The following is a 15,355-nucleotide window of genomic DNA, read 5'->3' as shown; positions in this document are numbered from 1 at the left end:
ACATCTTTTGAGTGAAGAAGCATGGCTAGATCGTGCAGGATGAAAAATGTAAAATCCGTTTCTGATTGATGCTGGCAGTTGTTGCTGCTTTTGTTACAAAGCAGAAGCCAGTCTTTGGTCGAAGTCAGCCTTTTTCATTCACTTGAACAGCCAGTGGTACCAGTAGTATAAACTGAATAGGATTTGGTTCTTGCTTTCAAGCACAAGCCACTCTTTCACAACTACCCCCTTCTGTTTTTGTCACCTCCCTATGAGCAGTAAAGCTTTCTAGGCATTTTATGGTGCTCCCTCAATGTTGTCAGAATGTGCCAACTGCAGGGCTACAATTCCTTTTTACAGTGCAAGAATGTAGCAGAGAAAGTTTCTATATGCTTACAGAAACACACACAGCTTTTTAAGTACTTGTTTCTTACATATTGATAGGGCAACATCTGAAAAATATTTATTTTTCTGTGCGTTATTTCAGCTCCAATTAATTTCTTTTCTGCTGGGAAAATAATATTGATCATAAAAATGAAATGGTAGTTGGGAATCCTTAAGCTTCTGTAATATTTCATTCAGGATGAAAAATCAGAATTATGAGCTTGATTTTGCTTTTGGTGAAGCCAGTGGTTAAATCTCCAATTACCTTAAATTGGAGCAGGATCAAGTCTTCTCTTTTGCAGAAGGATATCTTAAACAGTCAATAATCCTTAATCTCTGATTTAAGACACTTCCATTTGGTAAAGTTTTTGTTCTGTTCCAAGCCTGGAGCCATTTGGCAGAAATTGCTTTTGATACACTTCCTGGAAGTCTGTTTTCTGAGTCTGTTTAGGAGTCTGTTTCTGTAATCTTAAATGAAAAAGATACATTTGTTGCTGCCACAAGCAATATAGATTGTTTGCATACCATGTTGTTCATAAACAACAAAAAAAGGTACATATGGGCTCCACATGGAACAGATGACTGGCTGCATTCCCTTAATGCAGTAAGGTGTTGTTTGAGACAAAGATATGCAAATGAACTAAAATATTTTTTTTTTTTTTTAAGCATTTTATTCTTATTTGATAAAGAAACAGTAAATTATCAGCTTAGAAAGATAGTGTGAATGTTTGGATGCAGTGCTTGGAGAAGGCATGTCATTTCACTTGAGTAATGTGACATGAGAAGTGAAACTTGAATGTTTCTTGATAACCATAAATTGTTCAAGGGATCCTTTTAAAAAAAATATGGTTAAAAAGAAAAGCAATTTAAACAATAGGCTCTGTTCTGGAAGTTTGGACTTGTATCATCCACTTGGTTTGCCTCTTCAAGGTCTTTCCTGCAACTAAGAGGAGACAAGTTCATTTTTGAGCAAAGAGGAGTTTAAGATTCTCATTAGAACTCTGGAAATCAGACTGTTATAAGTAGAGGATTAAGTATCATAGGATTTGCAGTAAAATCATGAGTATATTTATCCAACAGTAGTTTGCAGAACCTGAATACCTTTAGCTCAGAAAATGTGTATGCTTGCACCCAATTTAGCTGCTGATTTGTGAAACAGTTGTTTCTATTATTTTCCATTAATAACCTTATACTATGTTGTGGGGTGGAATTTAGCTCAGCAAATTCAGATTGAAATGGTGATTACCATTTTCTCACTATTTTTTGTTTAATAGCTGCAAGGTGTATTATTTCATGTACTATAATGTGGGCTAAGTCCCCAGCTCCTTACTAGAGCCTTACACAGGTAAATTGCTGTTGAAATCAAGGCTCTTTTCCCTCCCTTCCTTCTGACCCCTCTGCTTTGCATTTCTCTTTCAAAGACTGTGTCTGAGGTCCAACACAGATGCTTTGGGAGTTAGGAGTGGGCTGTCACCCATTTCCCAGAGGATGTTTTCCTCCTGAGGCTCCACAGAGTATCCTCTGGAGACTGTAAAACTGTGTGTAAAGGTTAATAGATTTGCTTAACATACAGAGCTGTTGTTAGACCCATCATCCTAAAGACCTGGCAGGAAAAAAAGCAACCTTAAGTTCAGTGTTTCCTTTGCAATGATCTTAGAGGAATTCTATGAAAAGTCATGGAAGCACTGGTAACTGCTTGCTATGCAAACATGTCAAAACTGGTGCTGATGGAGTTACCAAAGAAAAGCCTTTACATAGCTCTGATTTTAGCAGAGACTGGAGAGTGCAGCAGAGGAAAAAGAGGAGTTAGTAAGCTCTCTTGCTCCAACATCTTTGGGAGATTTCTGGAGGAAAAAAGGAAAAAGTTAGTACTAGTATCTGTGCTCTGCAAGAGATTATAATCTCCCATATAGTTTTTTTTTCAAATCTTATCCTCTTTTTCATAGAAACAAAACACCATTGACATACATGGAGATGGTAGCATCTGAACATAAGCCAGCAGTGTGCCCAGGTGGCCAGAAAGACCAAAGGCATCCTGCCCTGCATCAGAAATTGCGTAGTCAGCAGGACCAGGGAAGTGATCATCCCTTGGTACGCAATGCTGGTGAGATTGCACCTCCAGTAATGTGTTCAGTTTTGGGCCCCTCACTATAAGAAAGGTATTGAGTTGTTTGAGTGTGTGCAGAAAAGAGCAGTGAAGCTGGTGCAGGGACTAAAAACCAAGCATTATGAGGAGTGGCTGAGGGAACTGGAGTTGTGTAGTCTGGAGAAGAGGAGGCTGAAGGGAGATCTCATCACTCTGTACAACTAGGCTGCAGCGAGGAGGGTGTCAAGCTCTTGTCTCAGGTGACCAGTGATAAAACATGAGGAAGCAGTCTCAAGTTGCACCAGGGAAGGTTTACACTGGACATGGGGAATAATTTCTTCATGGAAAGGGTGGTCAGCCATTGGAGTGGACTGCCCAGGGAAGTGATGGGATCCTTGTCCCTGAAGATATTTAAGATACTTCTGGATGTGACACGAAGGGACATAGTATAGTGATGGGAATTGGTAGGGCAGGTTGACGGTTGAACTTGATGATCTTGGAGGTTTTTTCCAACCTAAATGCTTCTGTGATCTCCAGATGGTAAGACTGAGTTTTTCTGTGTTTATATTAAGCTCTGGTTAGTACTTTATGAAGCTGTTTATACATAAAAGATTTGACTTTTAATCCAAAAATAGTTCCTATTCTGCCTGCCCAAAGACCTGGTCTCTTCCCATTCCTTAATACATGATGTTTTAGGTCTTGTAAAGTTGGCCTACTAGATTGTCTTTTCAGAGAGGGACCTCTAAGACTTTAAAGCTGCAATTTCTATATGATGCCCCTGCAGTGGTATGCTAAGAATCATGATGTTCAGAACTGAGCTCTCAGATGTAGAGGATTTTCCCTCTTTGCTTGATGAAGATGGAATGTTGTTTACCTGCTAGTTCTGTATCTGTCCCACAAGAACATATATGCCTCTTCTACAGTAATATACAAAAGTTCTGTTCATCAAAATATTTCTCCTTTGGATCAAAAATAGAAGCAATTTTGGAAATGCAGAGGCTTGGTGTATCATTTGTCATCCTATGCTAGAATTTCATTTGTAATATCTGTCCTAACAAGTGAAAGTAAACTGAATAGCTACTCTGAGTTACCATGGGATTGACAGGGTTTCTTTCAGCCAATGGACTCCGAAGATCTTCACTTTTCCAGACAAGAAACATTGTTCTTCTATATCCTGGAGATGAGAAACTGTAATTATGATGAGCAAGATGAGTGTCAGACTGTCTTGCAATCTTCTGGAAACTCGATTGTTTGTTTAGACCTGTGAAAAAGCTCCCTTTCATCTGTGCTTTGCAACTGGAGGAAAAAGCAAAGCAGATGGTAAAGTTGTTTTGGGCATAAAATTTTCTCCTACATACATCCTTACCCATCCAACATCTTCACTGGAGCTTTGGCTCAAAAAGACCCTCCAAGGCAGTGCTGCCTGGCTACACAGATGGTAGCTATTCTATGGCAAGCTCATACAGATGCTGTCTGTAACCCAGGTAATTCAGATGTGGTAGTTACCGCTTCTCCTTTCAGCGCTATACTGTTTCAAATGTCTGTTCTCTTGGTATCTCCTAATGTCTCACTTTCGTCTTTATCCTCACGTTGATTAAAGCTGGAGTCCTGATCTCAGCATATGCAATCAATACATGAAATAGATACGCAGTTGCCTCTGTTGTCCAGTGTTGTATAAGCATCCTGGATGTGCTTTCAGAAGTAATGTAAAGGAAGGAGTAGCCATGTGTTTATGCAACACATCAGGAGAGTACATCTCATGGATAAAGGTGAGGGATGTGATCACCAGTGGAGAAGTGAATACACAGGATAATACAGCAAGTTAACAGGTGGCTCAGGTCACTTAATAGGGTAAGGAAAGAAAAGAGAAGAGCAGGTATGTGATGTTGATAGGAATCTCAAAAGGTTTTGTCTTTGTGGAGCTTTGTCAATGAAGCTTTGCAAAAGACATGGAGGACTCTGCGATAGAACTGGCTGGTGGGAAGGGTGAGCAGAAAGATGTGGGAAGTTACATCATGGAAGAAAGGGGGAGCTTGAGAGCTGATGTGCAGGGAGATGTTTTCAGCTGAGGAAAGTGCTTATTATCTCACTTCATTTCTGTTTATCCAGCTGTATCATGTTCTAAGCCAGAACTGCATTTTCCTCCCAGGTTGGAAAGTGCGTTGCATGCTTTCTTATGCTAGAGAAAGCAGCAGATACGCAGTAATAGCCAGCTATATGGTATATAGTACTAGTCTAGGTGTCAAGTAACACAAGCAATTTAGCAATTTGCTTGTGATGTTTCCAAATGTTTCCACCAAAATCTAGGATTTTCATACATGTGGAAAAGCCACATGATTTTTTTTCTTACATTCACTAAATAATCAGCAATGAACAAATATTTAGTACTTTATGATTTCGTTGCCCAGGCCTTGTCTAACGCAGAGCTTTTTGTCTTACAGTTGATATTTGCAAACAGGATATGCTCCAGAAGAAAAAGAATGCTGTCTTGGTGGATGGGGTCATCCTAAATGGTCCAATAATGGACTCAAAAGCAGGAGAGAAGTTTGTGGAAGAGGCCTGTAAGATTATCATGGAAGAAGTGATCCAGAAAGCTAATGATGTCACAGAAAAGGTAAAGCACTATCTGGTGGCATGCTTCACTCCAATGGGCAGTTCTGGAAAACAGTGCTGAATGTGGTGCTTACCTGGTACCTTTATGACTTTCTTTTAGCTAACCTGTTCACTGCTGGTGTCTCCCTCCTACCTATCATTAGGTTTGTGAATGGCGGGCCCCGGAAACACTGAAGAAGATTCTTGATCTGGAAATGAGAGACACTGGAGAATCTCATCAGAAACTCTTGCAACTCTGCCAGGATGTTATACAATACAGCGTCAAAACCAGTAGGAATGCAATTTCTAGTGTTGTCTAATTTTGTTGTATGCTAACCTAGGATAATGCTCATAAAGTTCTGTTATCTTCCAGAAAAAAACAGGGGTTTAAATGTTTGCTTTCTACTTGCCTCTACAAGCATGCAAATATTTGGTTGGGTTTCAGTCGTTTGACTGAATGCTAGTCACCATAGGTGTCTATGATTTACTAAAAGGTATAATCAAAGGAAGCTAATCAAAAGCTAATTCCTGTAATGCCGTTGTTGTTCATGGTAGATTCTGTCCTTTTGAAGTCTTGTGAAAATTGCCTAGACAGGTATGATATAACAGTCTAACAAAGTAGATAAGAGAAAAACCTTTGTATGTAATTTCATGAGTGGAGTCACCTTTGTACAAATAAGGATGCACTCTTAGTGATGATTATCCTGCATTTACTACTGCTTTCTATGGAGCAATAGTCTTATAGGATGTTAATTTGCTGATAGGCAGTAATTCCTGTTCCAGACTCTGTGAGAAGAAGAGCCTGCAGTGTTTTAGAGACAGTACATGACATCTCTGCAAGATTAGTTCTCTACAGCTAACCTTTCGGCAACATGTGAAGTACAATTCAATCTTAGCAAAAGAGGGATGAATAACATCTGTTCAGGAAGTAGTGCACTATATCAGAAGCTCAGGATTTCAGATGTGACACAGCTTAGGATGTATATTGGAAAGTGAGAAGGACATGTGATATAATAGCTGTGCATTTCCAGGGCACATTCCCTGCTACAGTCACTGTTGCTACAGTAAGTAAAACCATAAAATAATTTTGAAGGTGAACCTATGCCTTTGAAAACCATAGAAAAGTACTAATACTGATCTAAAGGGACAGTGCACTAATAATATGCAGATATCATTACTGAATTAATGGAAGACATTCTGTTTATCTCACTTTTGTAAATTGACTTCAAATTTCCATTTGTTGCACTGTCACTTTGGAAAGAATATTAAATATGAAAAATTTGCTGTGCAAATAGTTTTTAATCTAAGTATAAACATTTATTGAAGTCTCAGCTCTAATATGCATAGAGCCATACAGTTTATCTGACTTTGCATGTAGGAGTACTATGCAGTGGATTAAAATTTAGATGGTGACTCCATTGCCGAACTGACTTGCTAGTATAGTCAGCAATAATGTAGATTTTTCTCATAATTTAGTTATATCTCAGTGTTTTGAGGCAGGTAAACAATTCCTCTCAGCTTCTCATTCTAAGTCTGCAGCAAGCTTTTCCAGACTGTTACACTGCCTCCCTATACCAACACTGAGTCTCTGGTGGGAGCACAGGCACAGCTGCCTGGGATTGGCAGGCTCCCATATTCTACTGCTGAGCAAAACGTCTCTGAATGTCCATCACAGCCTCTAGAGACTGCTGGTAAAGGCCACCGTGCATACTCTGTTGTCAGTCACTTCTTTTTTGATTTGTAAAACTTGTGAATAACCCACATTCATTCTGCGCTCTATTTACGTCTTTCAAACCTTGTTTTGAGACCTGAAAAGGCTTGCGACTTTTACTTTCAAAGGTTTGTCTCTCCTGAAGAAAGGACAGTATGTCCATAAAATACTGAGAGAATGATGGAACGAATTGTGGTTTGCAGTGATCGGCATTCAGTTGAGAGAGCCTGTGATATATTCTCTTTTCATGTACATTCTGTCATTGCTTGCTTTTCATCTATATTTTCAGGTCATCCAAGATTTTTCAATCAGCTGTATGCTGGAATAGATTATTACTCATTAGTGGCTCGTTTCATTACCGAAGCATTGAACCCAAGTGTGTAAGTGTAGTTTTTTGTACTCTTAATGATGAATCTAGCATGCTTTTTGAAGTAACAGCTTCCTCCCTTCCCCCAGTCATTTTCTGTTTTCTGTGTTTTTCAGTGTTATAGAGGAGAAGGTAGGAATTGTGCAGGAATTTGGGAAAGAATACAGTCTGGATTGGCTGAATAGCTCAGCGGAAAGTTGGCTAAGCTGATGATTTTCCTAGTTTGTGAATTGGGGCATAAGAAGAGAGGTCTTTTTTCCAACACTTTTAAACCTAGACTTTTTTCTTACTTAGTGCATAAAAAATATAAAAATGAATTAATCAAACTTACTCAGTTGTTTGCTTCCTTTGAAACACACTGCACAGAGCTGAATGCAAATGATTACCTGTCTACTATTTACTTGCAGATATAAAGCCTAAACAAAAATGTGATTGCTGCTTGCAATAGATCATTATAGCTGAAGCTTAAGCATTGTGACCTATGTTAAAATCAAACTCAGATGTATTACTTTGAGAGTGGAACTGTCAATGTGATGCTGTCAGGAACTAAACAATTGCTCTTCTGTGTCAGATCCATGGTGTTTTTAGTTTAGAGTTTTACTGCTGATGGTGGTCTGCTTTTAATAAAGAAACCTCTAATTTTCACAAGATTCTGTAGCATGAGTTGTGTAATCTTAACACCAATCATTATGCTTTTATTTTTGTTCAGATATACATATGAAGTATCCCCTGTGTTTCTGTTAGTGGAAGAGACAGTCATCAAGAAAATGATTGAGTTCATAGGCTGGGAAGAAGGTGATGGCATATTTAATCCAGGTAAGAACAATACATATTTTCAGGATGAGTAATGATAAACCATCTAATATAGTAATTCAGTGGACATTTGATTTGTGTAGGCCATTTGAAAACGCATGCAAAATCCAGTGATGCACAGATAAAACTATGACATCCAGGCTTGTTTTAGGTATTTCTAATAGAATGTGAATCCGATCAGCATCTGAATGAAAACTGTTCTAAATATAATTGTGTGGAAATAAATTGCTTGCAACTGAAGCCCTTCCTGAACTTCATAACAACAATACCAACAGCTTTATTGGACTGAGTCACTGGTTGACAGACGGAGCTGATGTAGTTGCTAGACACCAAGCAGTGGTGCCTAGAGGCACTGAAGTGTGTATCCTGGGTATCACATGTGGGAGCCAGAGTTTGTTTTAGTGGGTTTGTCATGAGTTTGATTTCTTTGAGTTTTGTTAGTTTTTTTTTGAAATGTTACAAATAGACCAGTCAAACAAATATTTCTTAAGCTTCTTGATTGGCCACAGTTTTCAAATGTTCTGAAAAGCAGCATTCCAATCCCGTACCTGGAAATAATTAAGTGTAATGATATTATTCTAAGTTATGTTGGATGTGAAGCTTTCATATCTAAGTTGGGGATGGGAAAATAAATTAAATGAGGAAATGAACTTAGTGCCAACCCTTAAAAAAAAAAAAAAAAAAAAAAAAAAAAAAAAAAAAAAAAAACAAGGCCAGGAATTCAGTCCTACATGCAAGTGGTAGAAAAATAAATAAAATGGAATCCCCTGGAACATCTGTGGAAAAAAAATATTAATATGGATTTTTTATGTCAGATTTGATGTGTACTTTCAGTAGAATCCTTGCTTTAAATGCAGAAGTGCTTAATTCAAACTTACCAAGATACTGCCAATAGCTAAACAAATCGTACTTTTTAATGCTAGTTTTATGTAAGGTTTTTCTTATTTTGTTTTCTTTTTCCTTTAAGTAAATAAAACCTGTCCAAATCATACCTTGCAGACCTTTTCAGATCTGACTCCCTATGGATTTTCTAATTTTTTTTTCTCAATTTTCTTCTCATAATACTCTGGCTGCCTGAGGGATCTAGACTCTGTTAGGTACAGCCACAGTTGAGCTCAGTATAGGCAGCTGTGCTGGTGCTGCTTTGGTGTCTATCAGAAGACCCTGTTGCAGGGTATTTTCTGCCAGGGAGAGCTGCTCTTACTTCTTACTACTTTAATCCTTACTTCTTTAGGAAATGCCTCCATTCAAACCTCCATTCAAACCAGCTGTTTCCATAAATGCTGAAGAGCCCACAGTTCTTATATCTGCAGGTTTTTGGGGAGGAATTAAGTTATTATGGGTGCATACTAATATGTCAAGTACTCAGACACCAGAAATGTGCTAGAATTATGGTTAATATGATAAATGTATTTCTCTTTCGGCAGGTGGCTCTGTTTCTAATATGTATGCTATGAATTTGGCAAGATACAAGTTTTGTCCTGAGATAAAAGAAAAAGGGCTTTCAGGTTTGCCAAGACTAGTCCTGTTCACTTCAGAAGAGGTAAAAACAAAAAAAGCTTTTGTATTCATTTTAGAGCTTCTAACAATGAACTTTATTTTTCAATGGCTGCAAAATTATATTTGCCTATCTGATGGAGCCCTGGTGCAATGAGTTTGTCATCAGTGAATGATATGAAATATCAAAGCTATATGGAGAAGTTGGATGACAAATTTCCCTGCAGAAGCTCTCTTGTTAGACCACAACAACAGATGCTTGCGTTCTTGGGAACAGCTGATAAAAGAAAAGGTTGTATCTGGGGCAAACCTGAAGATGAATGCATGTGGGATGTTATAGAGGTCTGCAGCTTTTGATTTCCCACAGCATAAAGTCTGGCAGGAACCATGTGTAGGTTTCAAATGTCAAAGCTTTTTCTTGCAAGTTTAATTTGTACTGAGCTGAGCACTCATGGACCTGTGAAATGGCTCTCTGCAGCTCCCACTATACCCTGTATCTGAACACAGATTCTCTGTGGTAGAAATCCAAACCTACCATGAAGTATTTTGGCAAAAGCTGCTGGATCTTTAGACAGCTCTTTTTTAAATAATGGAAAAATGTGGCAAGTCTAAAGGGTTTTGAGTAATATCTGCCCTTGGGAAATAGAGTCACATTCATACATTTATTCTGAAGCAAATTTATTTTTTTTAGAGGCTCTTTTCTCTCACCTGTCCCTCAAATTTTATCATTGGATTAGTGCAGAAGTATTATTACAGACTCCACTGTTCAAAATTCCCAGTGGCAGTGAGGACTTCATTGTATTAGGAAGTATATAGTTAGCGACATAATTTTAGCTCTTAAGTTTTTTATGCCCCAAACAGTTTGCAGGGTAAGTAGGCAAGAGATGCTTATATTGAAGAGGCCTGAGGGACACAAGCATTGTGTAAGTTGCCCAAGACAACATGTATATTCTGAAACTGAATCCAAATGTCCTAAAGTTGTATTTTTATGTCAATATTTTTCTTTCTGAAAAACATGTATATGAAAATGACATGCCAGTTCATGCTTAATTCATCACATTTCATCTTCAGAATAGCTCAGGAGGAAAAAATGAGGTTGAAACCCTTTATTTTAATGCTTCTGAAATGAAGCATGGAGAATTTTCATCATAAACTAACATTTGATTTAATTGAAAATTTTAAATAAAAGTACGCTCTTACACAAAAACAAACAAATTGAATTTACTTTGGTATTTTTGCTTTACCAGAAAGATGAAAACCGTAAAACACAAAATTAACCAGAAAAAATAAATTGTTAAATTACTTGTGAGACAATGGTCTTCATCTGTTATACTTTGCTTGATTCACAAAACCATGTTGTCTTTAGTACTCAGTAATCATTTGCTATAAAACTGCCATATTAAGCAGCTAGATATTGTGACTGTTGTTTAATATCTCTAGCTCTTATTCTTCATTATAAGGGAGGAGATGTATGTATTCATGTATCCTTATTTTAGATTCATCTGTACCGAGTCCAAGTTATGTTACTTTTTGGAAGTTAGCTTAATTCAGATACGTAGTATTATTGCGATTATATTTAATAAATGGCCAACACTGAAAAGTACACAAGAGGTCATATCACACACTCTTCAGTTATCATCTTTTATCTTGAGGTTTCTTTTGTTTAGCATTTTGTTGTTGTTTTCAGAAGTACCTGGAGGGCATAGACCTGTTTTTCACTGTGGAAGCAATTAAAAAAAATAAATATATATATATATATACATAAAAAAAAAAAAAAAAAGGAAAAGTTACATCCAGTGTTTAGCTTTAATAGTGGGTAAGGCAAATAGCGTTGGCATGGGGAAGCCACGAGGCTGTAATGAACTGAGAGTATTGATAAGGAGTTAAAACACAAAAACACACTGTCAACTCAAGACACTCATGTTATTTCAGGGCTTGGCTTCAACACTGTGTTGAAATGAAATGATTTTTGCCTTGAGTTGCCAAGTCCCACAGTTCCAGTCTGGCACTTGGCAGACGGAAAGAGTTGCCGTGCTGTAGAGCAGGGGAATGCATGAACTTGTCACTGAGTTAATTTTATGTGACCTGGGGCTATGTATTCTGTGCATGTTTGTGGATAATCTGAAGGTGTATGTTTTAATGTGTGACCCACTAAAGGTCCTCAAAAGCTCTGTTTGGCCAACAGCAAAAATGCTCCTCGTTCCTACAAGTAAAATGCTAAGCTACTTAAAATTGTGGCCAAATGATGTAACCACGTTCTTTTGCTGGACAATTACAGTGATTCTTCTTGAGATAGAGTTAGCTGTAGACAAATTAATTCCCACTTTCTTGAGGCATTATCATTGTTTCTGTAATACCTGAACACAGCTGTAGTTGTAGAACAGAGCCCACATTTTGATTATTTTTCACTATTTGAATTCCATTTCAACTTTTTTTTCTAACCCAATAACTTTTTACATTGATCTGAAAGGTAGGAATTTGTGAAATTTGAGGCAATTTGAGGGTACAAGTGTATGTGTAAACAGTTGAAACATACATGCTGATACGAGTAATTTTTTGGATGCAATGAAACCAAATTCCTCCCCAATGCAACTTGATCATGAAAGTAATAAAGTGGGAGAACACAACATTAACGCACCATGTTGTCCCCTGTTGAAATTACAGCAGGCAAAAATGAGTAATAAAAGTCTCATAAAATTGTAATTGCTTTATGCAATCATGTTTCTAGGAAACTCTTCAGAATCAAGAAAATCCAAATCTATCTTCTGTTTTAATGAACACAGTGGCAAAGTACTTTATCTTTGCAAATGTCATTAGGAAAAGAAAACTGTCTAGCTGTAGTTAAAAGACTACAGGAGCACATCTTAAATGCACTGTTTTGGTTTGATCTTGTGCCTAAAGGCATTCACTTCTCACTCTTAATGGCTACCGATTGAATATGTCCAAACAAAACCACAGAAGACATGGCAAGAGAAATCTGAACTCATAGTACTAAAAATTATTACTTGATATTATGTATATAATCTAGGTACATATAATATCTTTTATCTGAGTATTCCTTTCTCTTTGGAAAGGGCACTATGAACAAATGAACTAGTTGACGTAGTGACTAGAGCTGCTAAATGTTCTCTGGTGTGTGTGTGTATATATATTTAAATGACGTGGAGTAACTTAGTGTAATAGCTTCTGGTTATGATAGTGAAAAAAGGAAATTCTTGTATGTATTCAAACAATAAAACCGAAAGATTATTCATCAAAGGAAGCATATTTCAAGTCTACGTTTTAATATGTCTTGTCCCTTTTCTGTCTTACTGTAGACCTACCAAATTTTTTCAGGTCTTCAGTAGGACAGAAGGAGGAACAGAAGCATTTGAGAAACAGTGTATCTTGCAACCTGTTTTGTTTTGGTATTCCCTTTATTTTGCTCCTTCCTTCTGCTCTCTGGTATAATCTCTGATGTGCTCAAGCCTCTTATCTCTCCCATCCAATTTTTTATATTAAAATACTTGATTTAGTGATAGCTTCTTTGTTAGTATGCTGATTTTGCAGACCTACAGCTTTCTGAATGTGAAGCAGTCATATTATTCCAAGTGATTCATGTGGAGGAATGGTTAAGTGAAATAGGACACGTGGATGTTGGGCAGTTAAGAGGCAATGGGCTAGTGAAGTACCGTACTCAACTCACATGAGTCTGGCACGTACACAGCTGGCTGAGAGCCAATCAGGCTCAAGGACACGATGCCCTTGAGCGATGGGGAAAGTCCCTAAGGCGGGACGGTGGCTAAAAGAAGGAGGAACTACCTGAAAAGAGCGGGAAAATGTTAGCCAATCCTGAGCTTAGTTTTTGCAATATGTATGAGTTGATTATGTTCAAACTAGATAAAAGGCGACTGAGCTATCCATTAAGGTTGAAGTTCACTGTTCACTCATACTGAGCGTCTGTGTCTTCCTTCCGTCGACAACAATTTGGCGCCCGAACAGGGACCTATCTGAACGGGATTTGGACACTGCTGGCAGTGATCCTGGGCCACGTGTTCGACGGAATAAGGGAGGAACTGGTCCTGCAACGCAGCCCAGGAGGTGGAAGGGACAAGAATCCCCGCACCCGCGTCGGGAAGGTGAAAGGGACGTGGAGTCCCCGCACCCGGGAGAGGATCCCGACGGTCACGCGTCGCCAAGGTCTGAAAGGTGAAAGGGACAGGAGTCCCCGCACCCGCAGCTCAGAAGGTGGAAGGGAGTCCCCGCACTCGGGATGAGCCTATAAAGGGTCCTGCCGGAAAAGCGCCGCCGAGGTCTTTGGAAAGGCTGTAACTGTATATATAAAGGTATGAAAAACAAGCGGCGTATAATTTGCTCAGATGCTTTTTAGAAAAGCGGAGTATTTTAGATATAGATTGTAGAAAAAGATTTGCCAGGGTTATTAGCATATGCAGTAGCGCAGGGTTGTTTTACAAATCCTGATACAGTTTTTTGAACAAACAGAGTGGCGTAAATTTGGAGATAAATTGTTTGGTGATGTTATTAATGATATTAAGTCTGCTAAAAAATTTATTGAAGCCTTGGAGAACAGTCACTAGCGCTTTAGCTACACATCAGGCTGAGCAGAGAGTCGCTGTTGCCGCTACAGAGCGACTGGGATTGCCGGGAAGTGCTGGAGCTGGGCATTGCCCACTGCCGCCTTCAGAGAGAATGATAACGCTGCCTTGGGGCTACGGGGCAATGGGAGCCTCCCCACCCCCCTCAGTCACCGCCACGAGCAGCGCTGCACTTGGAGTTCACCGTGTGGCGAGTCGGCACAGAGCAGAGGGACGGACATCAGGACCCTGCAGCCTGTCTGACGTAACCATGGAAGCAGCGGCGGCTGTGCTGCTTCTCTCTGGCATGTTTTTGATCTGTGGAGACCGTGCATGGCAAGGAGTACCAGCCAATGCTTTTGGAGGACCGTGTTACCTAGGGCGACTCACACTTTTCACTCCAGATTTACACTCGTGGCAGAACTCGACAAGGAGCAGAAGAATTAAACGAGAACTAAAAACTTTGGGTTCTGACTGTAATGATGATGTAGAATTGTGGGGTCCAGCAGAAAGATTCTTTGCTTCTTTGGTGCCTGGTGTGGGAACTGCACACGCTTTGACTAACATTAATAAGCTTGCTTGTTGGGCTGTTAAACAATCAAATGTAACAACACAAGTTCTTTCTGAAATGTCACAATATATGGAGAGTCTAAGACATGCTGTATTGCAAAATAGGGCCGCTATTGATTTCTTACTGCTGGCTCAGGGACATGGGTGTGAAGATGTAGAAGGAATGTGTTGCTTTTATCTTTCCGACCATGGTTAGTCAATTCACGACCAGTTGAAATGGTTAAGGGATCATATGCAAAAAATTGTAGTACAAGATAGTTGGTTTGAAGGTTGGCTTAAATCTGTTTTTGGGAACATGGGTGGATGGGTTTTGTTAGTTAAAGAGGGACTTCGCTTTCTACTTATAATTATATTGATTATAGTTGCTGCACGTATAATCTTTAACTGCCTAACTAAGAAACCAGAGCAACTCACAGAGAAGGTATTTGTAGCGCAAAATAAAAACGGGGGAATTGTGGAGGAATGGTTAAGTGAAATAGGACACGTGGATGTTGGGCAGTTAAGAGGCAATGGGCTAGTGAAGTACCGTACTCAACTCACATGAGTCTGGCACGTACACAGCTGGCTGAGAGCCAATCAGGCTCAAGGACACGATGCCCTTGAGCGATGGGGAAAGTCCCTAAGGCGGGACGGTGGCTAAAAGAAGGAGGAACTACCTGAAAAGAGCGGGAAAATGTTAGCCAATCCTGAGCTTAGTTTTTGCAATATGTATGAGTTGATTATGTTCAAACTAGATAAAAGGCGACTGAGCTATCCATTAAGGTTGAAGTTCACTGTTCACT

At 39.0% G+C, this 15,355-nt stretch overlaps 1 protein-coding gene across 1 annotated transcript in view; it reads left to right on the top strand.

Annotated features, from left to right (window-relative positions):
• Positions 1-4,398: 4,398 nt before the first annotated feature.
• Positions 4,399-15,355, top strand: part of GADL1 (glutamate decarboxylase like 1) — a gene marked incomplete at both ends in the record, with an annotated part of 71,018 nt that continues 60,061 nt past the window's right edge. The window contains 6 exons of the mRNA XM_084281607.1: positions 4,399-4,435; positions 4,891-5,063; positions 5,206-5,332; positions 7,042-7,132; positions 7,829-7,935; positions 9,360-9,475. Of these exons, the coding sequence (XP_084137733.1) occupies positions 4,399-4,435; positions 4,891-5,063; positions 5,206-5,332; positions 7,042-7,132; positions 7,829-7,935; positions 9,360-9,475 (651 nt within the window). The remainder of the gene's footprint in view (positions 4,436-4,890; positions 5,064-5,205; positions 5,333-7,041; positions 7,133-7,828; positions 7,936-9,359; positions 9,476-15,355) is intronic.

This window comes from Netta rufina, assembly GCF_964035555.1.
Source record: "Netta rufina genome assembly, chromosome: 2".
In the NCBI taxonomy this organism is placed as follows: Eukaryota; Metazoa; Chordata; class Aves; order Anseriformes; family Anatidae; genus Netta; species Netta rufina.
The sequence above is the reverse complement of the archived record's forward strand: the minus strand, read 5'-3'. Positions and strand labels throughout refer to the sequence as shown.